General features: G+C 49.0%; 6 protein-coding genes across 6 annotated transcripts; 2 read left to right on the top strand and 4 right to left on the bottom strand.

The window, feature by feature from the left end:
- Positions 1-894: 894 nt before the first annotated feature.
- On the bottom strand, positions 895-2,106 carry CTRU02_204190 (Enoyl reductase LovC 1; the record flags this gene model as incomplete). The annotated part of the gene is made up of 3 exons (XM_036728283.1): positions 895-1,308; positions 1,372-1,483; positions 1,565-2,106. The coding sequence occupies 3 exons, from the start codon at positions 2,104-2,106 to the stop codon at positions 895-897; spliced, it is 1,068 nt and encodes a 355-aa protein (XP_036579992.1).
- Positions 2,107-2,644: 538 nt separating this feature from the next.
- Positions 2,645-3,373, top strand: CTRU02_204189 (uncharacterized protein; the record flags this gene model as incomplete). Its single annotated transcript, XM_036728282.1, has 1 exon — positions 2,645-3,373. One exon carries the CDS (start codon positions 2,645-2,647, stop codon positions 3,371-3,373), a length of 729 nt encoding a protein of 242 aa, XP_036579991.1.
- A 1,626-nt stretch (positions 3,374-4,999) lies between these two features.
- Positions 5,000-6,335, bottom strand: CTRU02_204188 (pectate lyase; the record flags this gene model as incomplete). The annotated part of the gene is made up of 5 exons (XM_036728281.2): positions 5,000-5,162; positions 5,256-5,355; positions 5,463-5,908; positions 5,979-6,104; positions 6,187-6,335. The coding sequence occupies 5 exons, from the start codon at positions 6,333-6,335 to the stop codon at positions 5,000-5,002; spliced, it is 984 nt and encodes a 327-aa protein (XP_036579990.2).
- Positions 6,336-11,656: 5,321 nt separating this feature from the next.
- On the top strand, positions 11,657-13,211 carry CTRU02_204187 (MIP family channel protein (aquaporin-1); the record flags this gene model as incomplete). Its single annotated transcript, XM_036728280.1, has 2 exons — positions 11,657-12,974; positions 13,036-13,211. The coding sequence occupies 2 exons, from the start codon at positions 11,657-11,659 to the stop codon at positions 13,209-13,211; spliced, it is 1,494 nt and encodes a 497-aa protein (XP_036579989.1).
- A 436-nt stretch (positions 13,212-13,647) lies between these two features.
- Positions 13,648-14,758, bottom strand: CTRU02_204186 (hpp family protein; the record flags this gene model as incomplete). The annotated part of the gene is made up of 2 exons (XM_036728279.1): positions 13,648-14,238; positions 14,492-14,758. 2 exons carry the CDS (start codon positions 14,756-14,758, stop codon positions 13,648-13,650), a joined length of 858 nt encoding a protein of 285 aa, XP_036579988.1.
- Positions 14,759-18,147: 3,389 nt separating this feature from the next.
- On the bottom strand, positions 18,148-19,044 carry CTRU02_204185 (peroxidase; the record flags this gene model as incomplete). The annotated part of the gene is made up of 3 exons (XM_036728278.1): positions 18,148-18,217; positions 18,270-18,657; positions 18,717-19,044. The coding sequence occupies 3 exons, from the start codon at positions 19,042-19,044 to the stop codon at positions 18,148-18,150; spliced, it is 786 nt and encodes a 261-aa protein (XP_036579987.1).
- Positions 19,045-19,077: the final 33 nt, after the last annotated feature.

Here is a 19,077-nt window from a genome sequence, read left to right as displayed (position 1 = left end):
ACGATGTCTGTCTGGCAGATCGTGCGCTGTAGACACATCTCTGACGAGCTCGTCGACAACGGATGCAAGCCGCGTGCGAGTCCCCATCTCTAGAGCACTTCAGCTTTTGTGAATGACAACGATCGCATGATCTTCGCAAAGCGCGTCCTTGCTGGTCCATCCTGAAGAAGGCTTCATTCTGATTGATAGCCTCGAGAGACCGGCTGGTCGTGGCTGTTGGGGATGTCGACATGTGAGGGCAGGAATAAAGTTATCTTCGTCTGGCTTCCGAAAGAAACAAAGCCACAAATACTTTCGCTTGCTGTTTGATTGTTGGCGAAGAAACGCTTATTAAAGTACTAAGCACGTTTCTTTTTCTCCATGGGCTTTAATAATGACAAGCTCTGCCAATAGCCACACTACTGAGGGGGTATCATGGGTAACCCATTTTATTGTGATGATTTGGAGAGCCAGAAGAGCCATGTTGTGTCCAAGAACATAGATGCTGCAGAATCCCACGCAGTCTGAGTGTACAAATTTGCTGGCCTATCCACTAACAATGATAACAAATGCAGCTACTGCAAACGACATAATCACATTGTCAGGCAGGCCATGCTGTCCTCTGCCGATCTTGTCCTGTCTGGACATCAACACGACCTCGCTCTTATGCATTACCAATTAACGATAGCGGTTAGTCATATTCCTCCCTGCTTAATTCTTGTGGACACTGGTCGAGCAGCGGGTTGATAGACCTGCATATCTGTCAGAAAACGTGATATGAAGGATGTGTTTACGCAATAACGCAGGCAAGGTGAGAATATTTGTGAACTGCGACTATGTAACATTCATTGCTACATTACACACGTAGCAGCAACAGTTCTAGCTCTTCTCATACTTGGCCGTCATAACATGAGGTTAGATCATCCGAACGACCAACTTTTCTCCAGAATGAGCTCCGCTTTTAATGACATCCATTCCGCCCAGCACCGCCTCAAGCCCCCCGTCCAAGATACGCAGGGGGTGATGCTTCAGCTTGCCCTCGCAAACAAGTTTCTGTGCCAAGGCAAAGAGCTCGGCTCCATACCGCCGCATCTCATCGCTCGGGGGCCTTCCGTATGGCTCCGGCCAGGTTGAGCCCTCCCCAAAGATGGAGGGTCCTAAGACCCAGTCGGTTTTGACAACCTTTCGTGTAGCCGCATGTGCCGGAATCGGATCCAGGGATACGTATTTCCCGCCTGCTCTTCCAATTGCTTTGAAACAAAATGCTGTCGACTCCACGGTGGTAATGCAATCCAACGCATATTTCAGGTTGCCCTGAGTGGAGTCAAGCTACGTTGTTGTCAGCTTGCACAACGCAGGCCACTGCAATGGGGAATCGATTTTGATACGTACAATTTTATCAACACAGTCTTTGTCATGGTAGTCAAAGACCTCCTCTGCGCCATGGGACTTGACCAGTTCGAAGTTCTTGGGTGAGCAGGTAGCAATCGGGATTAAGTTGGCCCTATCAAGTGTCAAACCAAGACCAAGACGTACGCTATTAAAAATCTCCCAAATGTTTTTGAGCTAGCTGAGAAGAACTCACAGTCTTAGTAACTGTATCGCAATGGTCGCCGTCGCAGTGCTTCCGCCGTAAACCAACACTTTGGCTGGTTTATCCACAGGAGAAGACGGCAACGGCAAGCCCAAAAGCTTGATTGCAATCCCCGCGGTGCTAACCCCAGCGCCAAGCGTTGCTCCAGCCTCAGTCGACCAGGAGGGCGGCAACTTCAGCCAGACATCGCCGTTGGATGCGTTCCACTGCCCAAACGCCCCGCGATCGGGCGCAGACGCATGCATGGCGTTCTGGGCCCCGCAAACGCGGTCCCCCACATCTACACCCCTGACTCTAGATCCTACGGCAACAACAGTTCCGGCGTAGTCGGTGCCGAGTATGCCCATTGACGTGACAAAAGATCCTCTCATTTTGGTGTCGCTTGGGTTGATGGCGACAGCCTCGGTACGCACGTATATCTGGTCTGGGGACATGATTGGACAAGGCGCCTCATCCCATATTGTCACTTGGTCCTTGTCGTTCACGATGACGGCTCGTTGTGTTTTTGGGAGGGTGAGATTCTCTATCGCCATAGTGATCTGGTTGTTTAGGCCTTGACACTTTTGAATTGATGTCGTTTGAGACACAAAATTGTTATGGTTGAGGTAGGATGTTAGTATTATTTTAACAAAGCTGTATGATTAGTATGCTGCCCGCCGGCGCCGAGTCGGAAGTCGGTGCCGGAGCCGAAAGATCCTTTTTGGTATACTGATTCCTTTCGGAGTCGGAGATTCATATATGCAAGCATATCGCTGACATGTACTATCGGCGAATGGCCTGCGGTTCGGTAGTGGACCTGATACAACGCCATCAAGGGCTGGGCACAATTTGCTATTGCCGTAAATCTCCGTCTACTTGCTCACTTTCATTCCTATGAGTTCTAAGATCGGTAGCCATGCACAGCCTTCCCAGAAGCGAGTGAGGGCATTTTCATAGTATTGGCCATCATTTTCGAAGCTCAAGTATCTTGTTTCTGCTCCTGTTGGTGTGTTGAATCTTGTGTTGATGAGGTAATACTCCATCAAAACACTCGCATCAAGGACCAAGATTCTCACGAAAAAGGACGAGGCCATGAACACACACGCAAAGAAGATAGCTACTGGGGCGCCAGTTGATCAGGGCTTACCGAAAGCAATACTCTGCATTCACGGCGCAGGTTCATCCGGGGACATCTTTCGCATCCAGCTCGCCAAGATTTCTACAGCTCTCAAGCATGAGTTCGACTTTGTTTTTGCAAACGGGCCCCATGTGTCTTCTCCGGGACCAGGTGTTCTTCCTTGGTTCAAAGACGCTGGGCCTTACTACTCATGGTTCAAGGAAGAAGAAACAACTATGAATCGCCGAGTCGAGCAAGTTGGTGACGCCGTAAAAAGTGCCTTGAAGCAGTGGGATTCCACCAAGAAAAACCCCGACGCCCGCGTAGTAGGAGTAATAGCCTTCTCAGAGGGTGCATTGTCGGCCACTCTCTTGCTTTGGCAACAGAAGATGACCCGGTTGCCATGGCTGCCGACTTTACATTTTGCGGCGCTTTTTTGTTGTTATTTCCGGAGAGAAGCGGCGGAGTATATGGCTTCGGACTTGGAAGATGGCGAGAAACCAGTGATCAAGGTCCAAACGTTGCATGTCCATGCGAGGCAAGACTTCTGCTTGGCCGGCGCACGAAGGCTAGTTGCGAATCACTTCTCTCCTGGCTATGCACAGGTTATCGAATTTGACGGCACGCATCATGTACCAATTAAACATGAAGACGTCGACAAGACAGTGAAACACATTCTACTTTTGTCCAAAGCTGTATCATAGCGTTATTATAGCTTACCAATTGCAAGCTATAGATCGATATAGCGGCCAAGGATAAAATTTCCTGTATAATGCGTTGTGATCGCAGGTTGTCAGCGATTGTCTCATCCCTCGACAGCAGTTGGTAGAAGTAATGTTGGAATAGTAAGTTACAGTTCTCTTTTTGACCATGTGATTTGTGGAGTGATGCCGCATCAAGTGAGCCTGTTCGTGACATACTCATTAAGCCTGATTTCTGATAGCATTACTCAATAAAATTTTATGTTTACTAAGAAAATAACTACATCTCTACTCTGTTTATTTTCTGCATTTCTTGTAGACACGGGCGTCCGAAACCCTCCGCATACCCCTGCAGACTTCAGAAACCCTCCTACTAGCCGTCTAGCTAACTATAATCCATCCGTATCATTCCCAATTCGATATTCAAAATCGGAATTATCGAGCCATTTGGTGTGGTCGCTTTTGGAGTAGTTTCGTGCGGATACAGCGGCATATTTCTAAGCAATTCTGAAAGTAAGAGGTTTTTCTCTGATCGCAGAGACAGTGAATAAGACTGATCCCAGAGAGAGCATGCGTCTGGCATGCGTCTGGGTGTTGTGATTCTTGGCCTGAGTCTGTTCAGCTATGATTAGATTAGCCGTAGCCATCGCCCTTGAACCGTCTTGCGAGCGGTAAGTTTGTCCCACAATACATAGCTCATGATAATGACGACGACAAAAGGTAAAGCAATAGATAGACATAGCCATAGACCAGGGTGTATGTCAATGTTCAAGTGGCCACGAGTTACTGAGACGTCAATATAACCCATGTCCAGGAAGCCCTATGGTGTGGATATTAGTCAGGGTCTCAGCAAAAGAGTGATGGAATGGCTGAATGATAAAAGATCTTATGTATTGAATGACTACAATCCGTAATTTATAGAATATTTAAAAGGCCTTCGTAGCCCCCAACCGACTGATAACGCAGGATGTCAAAATGGTCAGTGGCGGCCCGTGCTTAAAGACCATCAGCTTTCCAGCGCGCTGCCAACGTCATGGAAACAGTAGATTGTATATTAATATGCGCAAGTCTCTTTAATTATGCCGATTCTCCATGATTTTAGCATCGGGCCTGGTCCTATACGAAAAAGCAAAACGAAACTCTGGCATAGCATATGCTACATGGGGGCGCTATTGACCAAACAGCCTTCCTCACACTCTAACACGCAATCCATCATACACTTGGTAAAGGGAAAGACCAGCGCGATTACTGAAGGCATAGGATTCGGCACAAGAGGCTTATCTAACTTGTCGCTTTGATTTCCACGCTAGTAAGTTGCCACGTTTGAAAAGCTGGACAGCTCAAATAGAAATTGGCGGCTAGCAGACATGCGTTTTGAATGTGCCAAAGGTTATCTCTTCTCTGTTTAACGCCGTAGAGTCGTAGAGTTCCGCATCTTGTTAACCCGAGAAAAGGTTCATGCTTAAAACTTCGGCAACGGGAGAATGGGTGGCTAGACCATGAAAGTGGCCCGTGAGAGTTGTTAGGCAAGTTTGGATGAAAAGAGGTATAATAATAAATATGAAACTCGAAGCAACAAGAATAGAAGGTGCAGCTAAGCATTAAGCGCACGCCCTGAGAATTTGCAAACTAGAAACCCAAAGTCTGGCCCGCCTCTTTGGTAACAGCGGCTTTGACGTTGCCGGATCCCAAAAGTGAGTACGCGTAAGGAGGGCTGCTGGCGGTAAGCTTGCCGACAGGTGCCGTGTTTGCGCTCTCGCCCGTAAGTGTAACATCGATGGCGACGACATAGCTGCAATAGCGATTGTCCGTCAGCCTTGTAACACGGACTTGCATGACGATTGATCAAATAAGGAAAACTGAAGCATTAAGGAAAACCACTCACCCGACTTCCTTGCTAGACTCGGAGAAGATAGCTTTCTTGCCGACGTTTTCAAATAGAGAGCTCTGGATGAGAGCTTGAGCACCCATACGGGAGTTTAGACCTTGGATCCTCGTTAGTCAATAAAACCCTTGCCTAGTTGATCGTCCGCAGTCCTGATAAACGACGCGAAACCCCACACTTTGGGGAACGGAGACAGGGCACACGTACCAGTATCCATGCTGTTATAGTATTGGTTGTAGATGTGGGCAGTTCCGAAACGCAGAAGAGGGCCACGACTACGGACGTTGTACCAGTGGTTGTTGGCGTAAGTGACACGCAGAGTTCCGGTGTCCTCAGCAGCATTGTTGTCGGAATGTCCCACCAGAGAGCCCTTGGAATGGTCATGGAAGTAAGTGTGCGAAACGGTGACCCAGTCAGCAGCGTGGGAAAGGTCGGTCAGGCCGTCGTAAAAATCCTTATCAACACCCTCACGAGTGGCAGACAAATCGCAGTGATCAACCCAAACGTTCTTGGTCAGCTGAATGGTAATGGCATCGCCATAGTCGGCCTCGACCTTGCTGATCTTCATGTTGCGAATGATTACGTTCTTTTGGCCAAGGATTGTAAGACCGATACCCTCGAGTGCTTTGTATGCCCAATTAGCTGACGCGACTCTGTTTCAACGATGAGAATGTCTTACAGCTGCCAGCCTTCCCCACAATTGTCTTGTCTGAACCGACCTACACCTTGGCTTTGCCAACAATGTTACCCTGAACAATCACGATGCCAGGACCTGAAGCATTTGCTGCTGCTGCCAGCTGAGCTAAGGTCGTTACAGTCGTGGTAGTACCGCCAGCGCCACCCTTGGTACTGAAACAAGTCAGGCCATACTCTAAAAAAAGAAGTCCCATCGTGAAGGCTCTTCACGGTTGGTAACCGCTGCCTCACTTACCCGCCATTCTGTGTACAGTAGCCAATGTTGCAGGCGTCCGTAATGGCGGCCCGCTTGTTTAAAACGTGGCCATCATCAGGTGTAGGAGTTGGCGAAGCAGATACGGCAGCTGAGAGAATTGCCCAAGGTGCGAGAGCTGTGAACTTCATGATGAAGGATCAAATAAATGCTAAATAAATACAGAAGAATTGTGAAGTCGATAAACCCAGAACGGATGCTGTCGAATTCGCGTTGTTCCTCACTAAAAGCTACGGATTATGATCGATTATATGCTGATCATCACCCAACTATAGGGTATCGTGATGTCGCCATGTTTCCCCCACTAGTCTCTGATTGCTTTCTGCCAAGACCTTCAAAGACTCGATTTAGAGGACGGGAAGACTTCCTCCCTTGGCGATTCCAGATTGTCCGCCAGGCCGCCCCTCCTGCTTACAATGACGCGGCCACCTCACTGCTCTCTTAGGTGGAATAGCCGGCACTTTTCCAATTCCCCGAATGAGATGGCGCTGCCACCACCGTCGTGTGAGCCTCTGGGCGGTAGTCCTTCGGCTTCTGTTTGAAACGGAAGCTTGCCCGAAGTGGCTTTAAGCGCAACATAAGCTGGCGCGCCATTGGAGCAGCAATTTATTCGCTTCTTCTATTAAGGGGGCAGATGATCTTCATTCAACCATTAGGGCATCTTTGCGCGGAGAATTTTGTTGTTGGAGGAAAATTGTTAGGATTACCGAACCCCGGACTGGAGAAACGTGGGGGAAGACAGGCTGGGGTATAGCCAAGCCTCCGGGAGTTGTCATGTCTTCGCTTCATTCCGAGTGGATCAGGGCCGGAAAAGCAGTCATACTACGGTGCCGGGGAAGACCCGAAGTCTCATTGGACGTACAGCAACTGAGGCTTCTTCTCGATGAGCATTTCTTAAAGCTCGAGAGTCAAGCCTCGCTACGAAATCCGCTCTTCATCTGAACATCGACCAAGCTTGAGATTGATAATACTGCTCTGATGCTTCTACATGCCGAAGTTTTGTGTCTGGACTTCGCCAGCCCTGAGATTGCGTGGCCGGTGTGAGAAATAGTAAAAATAGTCCTGTCCACCCCGCGGCCGAATATGCCATTACGGCCGAATTCGGACGCCCGAGCTAGGCAAGTGCGTGATCAAGAATCGAGATCTCAATTCTTCCTCCATTAGTACTGGAAAAGCATGCGATATGGTATGATCCACATGTGAAATGCGGTATTTACTTTGTTGAGAAAAACGGGTGAATCTGATCCGGCTGCCAGCCTCACTTTAAAATCCGGTATGGCCATTAGGCAAGCTGCATTTCAGACCGTCAACAGAAACTTCGGTCGCATCTTTGGAGGTTGCGACAGTTGCAGTAAGCTCACCAGAGCGAACTGATTGGCTACATTCATCTTTTGCAGGAATAGCTAGCTAGGGCACAGACTTATGTAGTGACAAGCTTTCAACGGCACCACGCGGCGCGATCCGCAAACTTAGGCTGGACTGGGCTTTGTGAGTGTGTATGCGTACCAACGCGTGTGTATGTGTGACAGAGAGTCTCAGACCTAAACACCATGCAGGTATGTACTACTAGTTTGGTCTAAAGTCTCCTCATCCTATTTTCAACTCGTCTCATACACACAACACAACATCTTCTGGCGAATTTAGTCTCAAGAGGGCTTTGGCCTTGCGCTTGCGAATGAGCTGTGGGGAAGTCGGAGGCTCTCATTGCCAAACTCGTACGGGGTAACCGTCTTCAAAAACGCAGATGATCTTGTTGACCCCGGCTCCAGCTTCACCGCTCTTGAACTGGTATTGTGACAACTTCGCCACACATTCGGTCTTTGTGGCACCCGAACTGGTGTTGTGGGCAGCTCCATCGTTTCAGCGTGTAGTTTCGAGTGGTGATTGGACGCTCCACTGCGAGCAAGGACGACAACTGAATCCTCACTTCTTGCAATGTGTTGTGAGTAACAGGTCCACGGTCACGCTTCAAAGAAGCCAAGGCTGTCTTCATGTTCTTGAAACTGTGGCTAGAAATGCGTTACTCCCTGAGTTTTTCAGTGCCTATCTGGTAAATATGCTGGTGCTTATTGCGTTCAGAGATAGCCGGCCCGAGTAGATCTCCCTTCAAATTTAGAGTCTTGCCAGTGAGGGTTGAATTGAATCATGAGTCCCAGGTCCGAGCCCGCGTTTCGATATTTCTGAACTGATCTTCATCAAATGAACTCAGACACCCCTCACTTACCCCGAATTCGTGTACTCGTTTCATCGCGTCATTTTGGGGTTTGCACTGGCCTTCAAGCGAACAACTAACGGCGGGGCTGACGTTGACGACTTCTTCCCCTGACTAAGACAGCGGACGGCGAAAATTGGATATCTCCCAAACCTCCTTACTAACCAGTTGCATTTCTCTTAAATGTTAACCAGGTTAATGGCCCAAATCACGATGAGCTAGCCGTGAACCGATTCCGCTGCACATGTTCGATTGCCAGTATCGATGAACCCTTAACGGTCCACAAATGCATTCTAGAACGCATCCACATAACCATGTGGCGGTCTGGGCCAGCAGCTTGAATTCCATTAATTAGTCGATTAACAGGTAATTCCGGACCAGGCTGGGAACATGATAGACCCTTCGTGGAGTTGGAGGTGATGATGAGCCAAAGTCAGGGCACCCCAGACTAAAGTATGGCATCAATACTGGGGTATGCTGTCTTTCATCTCCAGCGGCCGTGTCAACCCGCCCTCTCCAACCTCGTTTCCCAGCCATTCTGACTTTCTTTTTCGAGAGGTGTGCGGATAAGGCGAAGCTGCCCTTACTATTTCAACTCGTGGCAGCTCGCTACGTAGATCCTCCCCCCACCCTCACGGATCACGCACAGGGTCGGAGAGGGTCATGTAACCTGGGAGACTTTGACTGCTCGGCCAACCTCTGGATATCGACACCAACCACACCATTTCGGGTCAAATAAAAGCCACCGGGCTAAACTACCAAGTTAAGATGACCTCGTTCGTTGCCGAGCAGGTGGGATACTGAGGAAGCTAAAAAGGATGGCCATCGACCCTCTTCATACTCTTTCCTGCCACCAGTGTCCCGCCTTGATGGAGACATGGCTGTATGTCGTGGCACAAGTGGAGATAGATGCGTCTGTTAACTGCAATGGCTGGTATGACTTTGGGTCACACTGACAACTGTCTTGCAGTAGATATGAAAAGACTCTCGCCTCACAAACATATTGCAATACTACTGGGAAGTAGGGCCAACTCTTGCTCACCGCTCAATGGGTTCAATTTAAGGAGACCGTCACCTGCCGACTCGTGTCTTTCTTCCCAGTTGTAGCGACACATCGAGAAAGGGGGTTGGCGCCCGCTCTCTCCTTGGCATTATGTTTAATATCCAGGGTGGGAGGCAGCAGTATTAGCGTACACAAGATAATGTGCGATGGGCAGATGACAGCGTGGGGAAGGGATAGACGAGAGGCCGCACGGATTGGCTGGGTGTGGATATAAAGGGTAACCGGATATCCGATGTCAGCATTTTGCAACAATGTACGTACTCAAGCTCACAGTTCTCGCAACCCGGATATAGAAGTTTTCGGCCTTGAATATCAAATGAGAGCGCATAAAATCACAAAGTCCGAGCTTCTTTGGTTTGTGGTGAGGTGATGAGCCCGTTGAATACGAGTAAATGCCCACATTCAACGGATTTCCCACAAACTACCTATGCCCGCAGACCCTTAAACTTGAGGGCCAAGAGCCCACTTGGCTATATGAAAATCCAAGCAGTATGAAAGGGAAAAAAGAGGTAATTGTCTTTAACTCTATTTAAACATTGGAAAGATGAATCAAACGTCATTGAGGGTCGCAGAGCCGCAGATATTCCTGCATTTTCACGGAAACGAATCTATCCATTCATTAAACGCAACGCAACTTGCGAGTTGCGTCTTGGCACACAAAGTCTACTTCTTCCAATTTTAGTCATTGCAAATACTACTGAAAAGTCACTGGAAAATTTGGCGGCTGCGGCGACCCCTTGGCAGTGCTGAGACACACTCGCTATTAGTGAACAGACCTTAAAGCCAAGGCACGTCCCAGGTTTGACTCCATCCAGTCTGCTTCTCATCCGAGCCACACCAGGGCCGTCCATCGCAACCCTGTCTGTGAATTGTTTTCCCTTATGCAATTGGCAACCATTCAAAAGTAATGGGACCGAGCCAAATATCCCTCTCTGCTTTCCTCAACTTCTACTTCGGGTTACCTGATCATCTGCATCGATGATTCTAAGCCCCCTGGAAAAAAAACCCAAAAAAGGAAAAAGAAAAAGGTAGTGGGGAAATTTGCGACGTTTCTAACACCAAGATCTGAGCATCCATTCCTCCACTGTCAAGACTTTATTTCATGATTCAGCTACTCCAGCGTTAGGAATCATCGCCCTTCTTTGCAGCTCCTCCTCCACCATTTCGCTCGGCAACGCCAGGTAGCGGAGAAACTAGTTCAGGGACCTCAGTCATATCATTTGGTTTTATTAGGTGTTCTGAGGGGCCCTTCCTTAGTGTCCTCCGATCTTCTAGGATCCCACGAGTGAAGGCACCATCGTGAAGCTGTCATTCAAGGGTAGCGCAGTCGACGTGTCAAAGGTTGGCGCAGCAGCAGCCTGGTCCCTGATTTTGAGCCGCGATGATCCTAGCTCTGATCCCAGATTAACGTTAGTTCTATAACATTGGACCCCCAACCACACAGACGCTGCAATGCCTCATTTGCCCCAAAATTGGGGCTCGTTTCACCCTGCCCCTAACGTAGTTACCAGATGAGGTGATGGATCTCATAAGGAGCAATCCGATTTTGACGTCACCCATCAAGGATCTCGGCACCGATTTCCCCCCCTTGCCCTCGTAAGTTTTGGGGCAGTTAACCCAGCCTAGTCCGGCTGCAACGTTTGCCTGCATGAGATCAGCCCTGGGTTAACCCATGAAGACGACGCTCCGCCTCGTCCGGCCTGCCAGCCACTCACAGCCGTGAAGCCAGTGGCCCCCCGCTGGTTGAAGACAGGAAGCAGACGAAGAGGCTCAACGGTTCCCTGTCGAACCTTCCATCCCACCCATATTTGTTCCGAAATCATACACCCCTCGTAGTCCATGTCGAAACTAAATCGGTGGCTGATCAGACGAGGGTAATCAAGGCCTGAAGAAATGAAGCCCTCGGTGACGTCGAGGTAGAGGTTGGTTGGGCACCAATACAAAGTTTGCAAAGAGAGGTATATTATGCCTTCAGACACCTTCGGAAACCACCATGGCGTAACATGGTTGCCACAAAACACCAAACCCACTTCAATACTGGACGACAAGAGAAACTTCTTACTCGTACAACTCCCACGGCCTCTCCCACGACGGCCGAATCTGATATTCAAGCTTCCCCTCATCCTATATTACTCCCTTCCCCGTCTCTGAGCCTCTCACCCGTCTTCGATCGAATAATGTCAGGCCAGCAGACCGGGACATTGAAGGCACCTGAGGGTGAACCATCTCCAGTATCACCAGCAACGGCAGTCGAAGGCAACGCCTACTCTGACGACGAGAACACTCCTCAGTCACCTCGGTTCGCACAACAACACTCGAGAGGAGGTTCACGCTCTGTTAGGGGTCGTAACATTCGCCTTCAAGCAACAAGGGACTCCGTGGAGGATCCTCCACCCACCGCAATGTCAATGAAATCCAACCGCCCTCTTCGTGACGGGCCTCGCTTCAACACCAACGGGGAATACGACGATGATTCCGACACCGACAGATACTGGGGCAACAACGCCAACCACCCCGACTACAATGGGGGTCGCACAACTCGATCCCGCCCACCGCGTGCCCACCTCAACCGCCCTCAGCCTTACTACAACTACGACCCTCAGACGGACACCAAGGACTACTACGAGGAAACACGGTCTTACGAGCCTGGCGACTACTCTGGAAGACCACCCTCTCGCAGAACTTACGATGAGGAAATGGCAGGCTATCCCCCGCGCGGCGGTGTCGCTGTTCGGAGCACCAACGGCGATACGGCCCGCATCGACTGGCGCAATCTCACTCGGGAGGAGAAGGCTCAGGTCATGCGCCTCCCTCTGACCCAATGGATGAACTCGGACTTCAAGAACCACTTTGTTGCCAGTCTCGGTGAGCTCGTCGGCACCACCATGTTCCTCTTCTTCGCCTTCGCAGGTACAGAGGTCGCCAACATCAAGTCTGCTGCCAACAATTCCAATGCCCCGGCAGACAGCAACACCACCACTGGAGCTGCCACCGGTTTCAACACGGGCACCTTGCTATACATCTCCATCATCTTCGGCTTCTCCTTGATGGTCAACGTCTGGATCTTCTTCCGCATTAGCGGTGGCCTTTTCAACCCGGCCGTCACGCTTGGTATGCTTCTCGTCAAGGCCATCAACCCAGTCCGAGCTGGTTGCTTGTTCGTCGCCCAGCTTCTCGGAGGCATGCTTGCGTCGGTTATTGTGCGCTTCCTCTTCCCTGAGAACTTCAACGTCCGCACTACCTTGGGCGGTGGTGCCTCTCTGGTTCAAGGCGTCTTCATTGAGGCTATCTTGACGGCCGAGTTGGTTTTCACAATCTTCATGCTCGCCAAGGAAAAGCACAGGGCCACTTTCATCGCTCCTGTGGGCATTGGTCTGACCCTGTTCATCGCGGAGATGGTTGGCGTCCAGTTCACCGGAGGCTCTCTCAATCCTGCCCGAAGCTTTGGACCCTGCGTCATCACTGCAACCTTTGACCAGGAACACTGGATCTATTGTGAGTTTCACCACCCTCCAAGTCATGACTTACGCAGCCGAAAGCTAACCTTAATATACAGGGGTCGGCCCATTCTTTGGTGCATTGATTGCTGTGGTCTTTTACAAGTTCATCAAGACCTTGGAGTACGAGATGGCCAACCCGGGCGCTGATGGCGACCCGGAAAATGATCCTACTCAAAACCCAGCGAAATTGGCTGAGCTACGGATGTCACGTACCAAATCTGCCAAGCAATGAAAGCGATCTTTCAGGAACACAGCTACACACACACTGGCAACATGACACCAACGGCACAATAATGATGGGGAATTTGACGTGGTTAATGACGATTGATGGTAATGATTTGAAATGTGTCACACGAGCAAACTCCTGGCAAAATTGACGAACGGTCTACAATGACTTTATGTTATGATGATCAAGGAGCAGCGCAACATCAGCTACAGCCTTACCACAAGAAGGACTGGATTTTTTGAATTTTTGGGATATGAATATAGATGGGAAAAAGTATGGCAACAGATGGAACGAAAGAAGGGAAACGATGAAATAACGAAACAAGAAAAAAATGAACTTGAATCGATATAGTTTTCAGATAGTCTTTGTTTTTTTTTTTCTCTTCACATATTTGGCAACAGTTTCAAGTTTTCAAATACCTAGATAGAATGATGACAACGGCTTAGAGCCGATTACTTAACTCCTCCAAAAACATCTTCTCCTCTGGTGTGATGAACATGTGTTCAGGGACTATCACTTCTCCAGGCCTCATAATTAATACCGAGTCTGGTTTTACCGTAGAAGTCGATTCGACCTCATCTGCCTCAGCCTTACCCTGGCTTTCCTCGTCTTCTCGCCGCCGCCTCCACGGAACAGGATGAAGCCGGACATCCTCGGGCGTCCACCAATATTGCGGGAATCGCCGTTGAATATTGTTAATGATTAGTGCGACGACGAGCATCACGATGCAACCAAGTAATACAATGGGTATCAGGAACCATCCCAGCCGGACAACCTGGTCGTCGACAACAGCAAGGAGCGCCGTCGCGCCAGCCGGAGGATGAACCGTCTTGGTAAGCGCCATAACGGTCGTCGCTAAGGCACAGGACAGGGCACCGCCCAACCAGCGGACCTCCTGAAAGTGCGGGCTTAGCTGGAACAGTTTGCAGATCGCAACTCCAACAAGCGCGGCAAGAAGTTGGCCGAGTACTGAGTTACGGGGCTGAGCAAGGGGTGACTCGATGGAATAAAACTCTAAAACAGCGGCTGCGCCCTGGTTGCGAGGAAAGAAAAAAAACGTTCGAGTCAGCCGATCGCTCCTCCAAAGATGCCACTGACGAGAGAGAGGTGTGCCGGTGAGGTCACCTTGTGTGTGAAATGGTGTCACATGTAAAGGGGTAAAGGCATGAAGTGTGGGAGGGGCTCGGGGGCCCGAGCACACCTTGGCCTCTCCGTAACAATTACGGTGTATGAGAGATGTGGGAATGGTGTCAGGGAAGAGCGGGATGAGAGAAATAATCACTTACAAAGCTGCCAACGATGATGGGGGCGCCATGTTCTCGGAAGGATGGTATTTGGTGTGAGACCTTGGCGACGACGGCAACACCGCAAAATACGCCAATACAGGCCCAAAACGTTGGAACGAGATTGCCGACATTTGCTGGTTTATTCTTCCGGTACCCAAAAAAGTGTGCGATGGGATATGGGATGTATGCCCATGGCGGAGGCGGCACGAAGGGGTTGAGGAATCGATCAATGTCGAAGTTCCAATTCTTTGGGTTGCAGCGCGACATCGGGTATGTGATCGTCGTATGTGCCAAGTCCGGGGTAGTGCTCGATTGAAATCTGGGGAACGGGGACCACTTTTTCCTCGGTAGGGTCTCGAGAATTTCCGTTTGGAATCCAAAGCCAATTTCCCACCCCTTTTTTTTTTTTTTCCCTTCTGCTCCTGTTCCTTTCTCCTCCCAATACCAATACTCCTCAAAAGTTGCCAAGGAGAAGACTGGGGCTTTCCAGCTCAGTCTCTTTTCGTGCTCGTCGTCAGGAATCGTTAAAGTCGTCGAATAAACGTGGGGGAAGGCTTTCGCTATAACAAATGCAGGACAAAGAATTACAAGCCACCAGCTTTCAATGGTGTCATATGAAGCAGTCCACACCAGGCGAGACAATGACAGCAACACAGTCCCCTTGATTAGTTTTCGTCCAATTCAGTGCCATCTGCCAGGCTCTGACATAGATCTGGGATCTGGCATCGCTTTAACGGTCATTGCCGCCGCGGAGATTCAGTTTCAATCACAAGAAGCTGACTGTTCGTTTTGCTGGCAACGTGCTTGGAGGCACGTCATATTTGGTAACAGAAATTCCCGAAGCGGTTTAGCTCCCGGGCCGGACGGGGGACCACCGGGCATAAGTGGATCCCAAAGCGGCCATAAGCTCATTCCAGCAGCAAACTATTATATAACAGATGGCAAGTCGTCATCCAATGCCCTTCTTGGGCCATTCAGATGAGCTACTGTGCCGTCCTGGCACACCAGGCTAGACTCGGCCATGTCACGGCCATCGTTCGGTTTGCCAGTCGGCAAGATGCCAGTCTTTCTTGATGCTTTTCTCCTCTTGCCAAATTTCTCCCGTGAGTAACTTTCCGGACCTCCGGAGAATGGATCTCTCTTCTCATGAATCTCGGGAGATCGGCCGACGCCACTAAGAGAAATTTTACACTATGAGGGACAAAAAAAAAATAAAAAATTCTCCGTACCTGAGTCACGAAAATCCGGCTGACTTTTCCGAGGACCTAACAAAGACGCCATACCAAGGCATCGGGGCCATTTGGAAACACTTGGAGTAAGATGCAGTGCCAGGTCTCCCACACTTCTCACAATATCCAAGTTTTTTCAACATCATCCTATGTCTATACCACAGGCGTTTGAATCAAGCTGACAGTCGTGAGACGCGTTCCTCTTTGCCTTTTTACCTTTTTTTCTGACCTCTGTTGATGCTACCTATGGTGCCTAGTCGAAACCTTCTTTGTATTCAATGGGCATGCGGACAGTGTAGTATTACGGCCACACGGGAACCCCTGTACCCCTGCACGTGTCACACCGAAGCGGTTGGCATCTAAGCGAGCAGATATACCAGGTGACCATCTTAATTGTGTACAAGACGAATTAGTCTAGACCCTACTTCGGCTTTTTTTCGCGCTTTTTCCCTCGTGTTTTCTGCCCTGGAATACCAGTCGCACCAATCAGTAAAGGATGTGATGGGTTTTCCGTCTCCATAAAAGCTTGGACTTAGGTTGAGCCTGGCGGATCGCCTGAAGGCCGGTCTGATACCGTGAAAGGCCGTGCTAGCCGTCATACAGCCTGACAGCATACTCGATCCGTAGAAGGGCTCCAATAGTACACATCGGATGCAAGAAGTGTTCCGCATTGGACGGTAATGATCGTGGCATTAGCAGAGTCTCTCACTTTTGGAGTTTGACTGAATTTAGTTCAAAGCTTCCAGGCCAGTCCGGAACAAGATGGAAGAGATACAATCAAAAGTTGCGAGGACTTATCGTCCTCGGACTGGTTCATAGTCTCCCGCATCAGTGTTTCGCAGGTTAAAATTGACCATATCTGGGCTTCCATGAAACCAAGTCGATATCTCAAAGGATAGCTGCACGATGCTCCGGCCTTTGAAGTACCTATGCTGGGCTGCTCCTAGTTCAACATTCAGATAGTTTTGGTGTAGCGAATATCTGAATAGCCTTTCTACCTCAACAACTGCAGTATGTTATGTGACAAATGGAAACTTTCTTTGTAAAACTAGGTAATTGTGCTGTTGATGTTTCGCATCAACTCCATTTGAAGCGGTGGAGTAAAATCTTTGAGTAACAAAAGCGAGGACCTTGATGGAAACCCACATGCGCAATTTCTCCACCTCTGATTTGACACCGACCCTCATCAATACTAACCTTGGCCCACCAAAAGAGTCATTCACAGCGCCAAGGTTTTCAGTCAGTCGGCAGAAAGAAAAGGGAATGTCGTTGCAGTGAAACCTTCCAGCTGTTCCATGGTAGTGCTCGAAGCCGCCATCATCCGATCATAATGTGGCTGCAACGAGCGAACAGTTTGTCAACATACCTACGATACCTACTTCGAAGCGAGACCATAGACATGCAATAAAAGTCAGGAGATGGATTAAAGATGTGAAAAGCACATTAGAAGCAAACACATGAAGATTCCTCAACAACTAAAAAAGCAAGCACAAAGGCTATGCATTCGGCTTTCACGGTTGATCGTATCACTATGTGTGAATGCTAGCAACGTTAAGGGAAGGCCTATTGAAATTGATTGAGGAAGACCACCAGGACCAACGGGCCGGCTTCCAAGCTACCGTCGTAAATAGTGGAACGAATGATCTGCTAGTTGTTAAACAATCTTCGTCAAAGACATGGCTTGAGGAAAGACTTGGTTTATATATTAAAAACATCTTTCTTTCTTGAATACGTCTATCAACTTTGATTATCTTAAACCATTTTTCAAAATACAAGGGTCTCGTGTGCGCTTGATATAGTCTGGAAGCGAGTGCCAGTTAAATGCCTTCACAACTCACCTGACTACTTTGGTCGATAGGTAATGCAGATTGCAAACGTTTCATCTTGCAGCCAGCTTTTCAACAGCTTGAGGAATTTATAAGCTCAATCAATGTGATCTACTGGTGGTACAGTATTTTTACGTGATTTCTTCTTGCGAACCAAGCCTGCTACGATGATATATTGGTGCAAATGAAGTTGGCTTTCACAAGCTGTCGACCTCACCTCGGATAACATGTCTACTAATCAAGATGAGACAGGTGCAACCGGATTCATTTCGTCTTTCCAGGGATATGTACCGTTCACTTGTAAGCCGTGATTATAACCACCATTATTGTTCAGAATCCTCCTCTAAATGCTCACCGTACGTGCGTTGGTTTCAAACTGCTCATCTTCTATTTTTCTGTTTCTCGCTACCTAAAGAGTAGACCGCTCGACATTGTTTTTCTACACCCATATCATTTTCGTCTACTTCTACAGTCTTAGACATTAAGCGGTTTTGGTATCACTATATAACAACAAAGGTTTAAAAACCAACCCCCCTGAATCAGTTCCCTTAAGCCCCTATGTCCAAGTGCTAGGACTTGGGAGAATGCCTTCCCTAAAACTTTATTTCAACAATTTTGAGCAGTCGGTAAGTTTACCCAAGTCATTACCCATAATGCTCATCTTTGCCATGCTATCAATTGATTAGCCAATGTGTACAGACACAATAGGGGGTTTAACCTCACGCTAGCTTGAATGCGGTGTTCCACCGTGTCTGGCTCGTACCAAAACCCTTCCAAATGTTTTTGGTTTCACTAGAATTGCTGAGAGCAAAGTCGCTACCCAGAGAGGTGGGCGTCTCCTCGCGGGATGTCTCAGGATAGAATACGGTGCTGTCCAAGGTCTCGGGTGTCGAATCGAAAGACAACTCCTGCATGCTCACGCCTGCACTATGTGCCCCTACAAGAGCCACAAGATCCGTCGATGTAAAGCCTTTCTTCTTGAAGGCTTTGATTTGGGTTGCAGCGTCTGAGTCTTGTGTCGGCAGCGTCCCCTCGGCGTTGGGCTTAGTGGAATCTTTACGACCAACAAAGAAATGAATTTTGGGACCCGCGCAAGCAGCAACGCCAAAGGCTGGTTTTGCGTTAGCACCAATCACTACAATAATCTCTTACCAAGGACTTATTGCTCACCTGCCGCTGCTTGTATCATATCAGCAGTGCTGACACCGTAGTCAATCGCCTTTTGGCCCAACAGTTCACAGATTGGTTGAATCTGAGCATTTTCCTCCCTGTCGAGGCATTCGTTGGCCAAAATTAAAGAGCCGTCGCATGACCCGGGAAAACAGTCATGGAAAGCGGCGCGCATTGCCTGTCTCGCCTCGGCAGGGCAACCGGTGAAGGATTCTTTGAGGTCTGCTGCAACCTTTGTCCAAACTGGGGGACAGGTTCGTGCATGACATGTTGTCGCAATTGACAAGAGTAATGGAAGAAGCGAGGTGAGCTTGTAAACGGAAGGCATTGTTGTAGCAGAGATGAGGATGGCGATAGGTGA

This window comes from Colletotrichum truncatum (assembly GCF_014235925.2).
Source record: "Colletotrichum truncatum strain CMES1059 chromosome Unknown Contig_0002, whole genome shotgun sequence".
Classification (NCBI taxonomy): Eukaryota; Fungi; Ascomycota; class Sordariomycetes; order Glomerellales; family Glomerellaceae; genus Colletotrichum; species Colletotrichum truncatum.
This window is presented reverse-complemented; position numbering and strand designations above follow the sequence as displayed.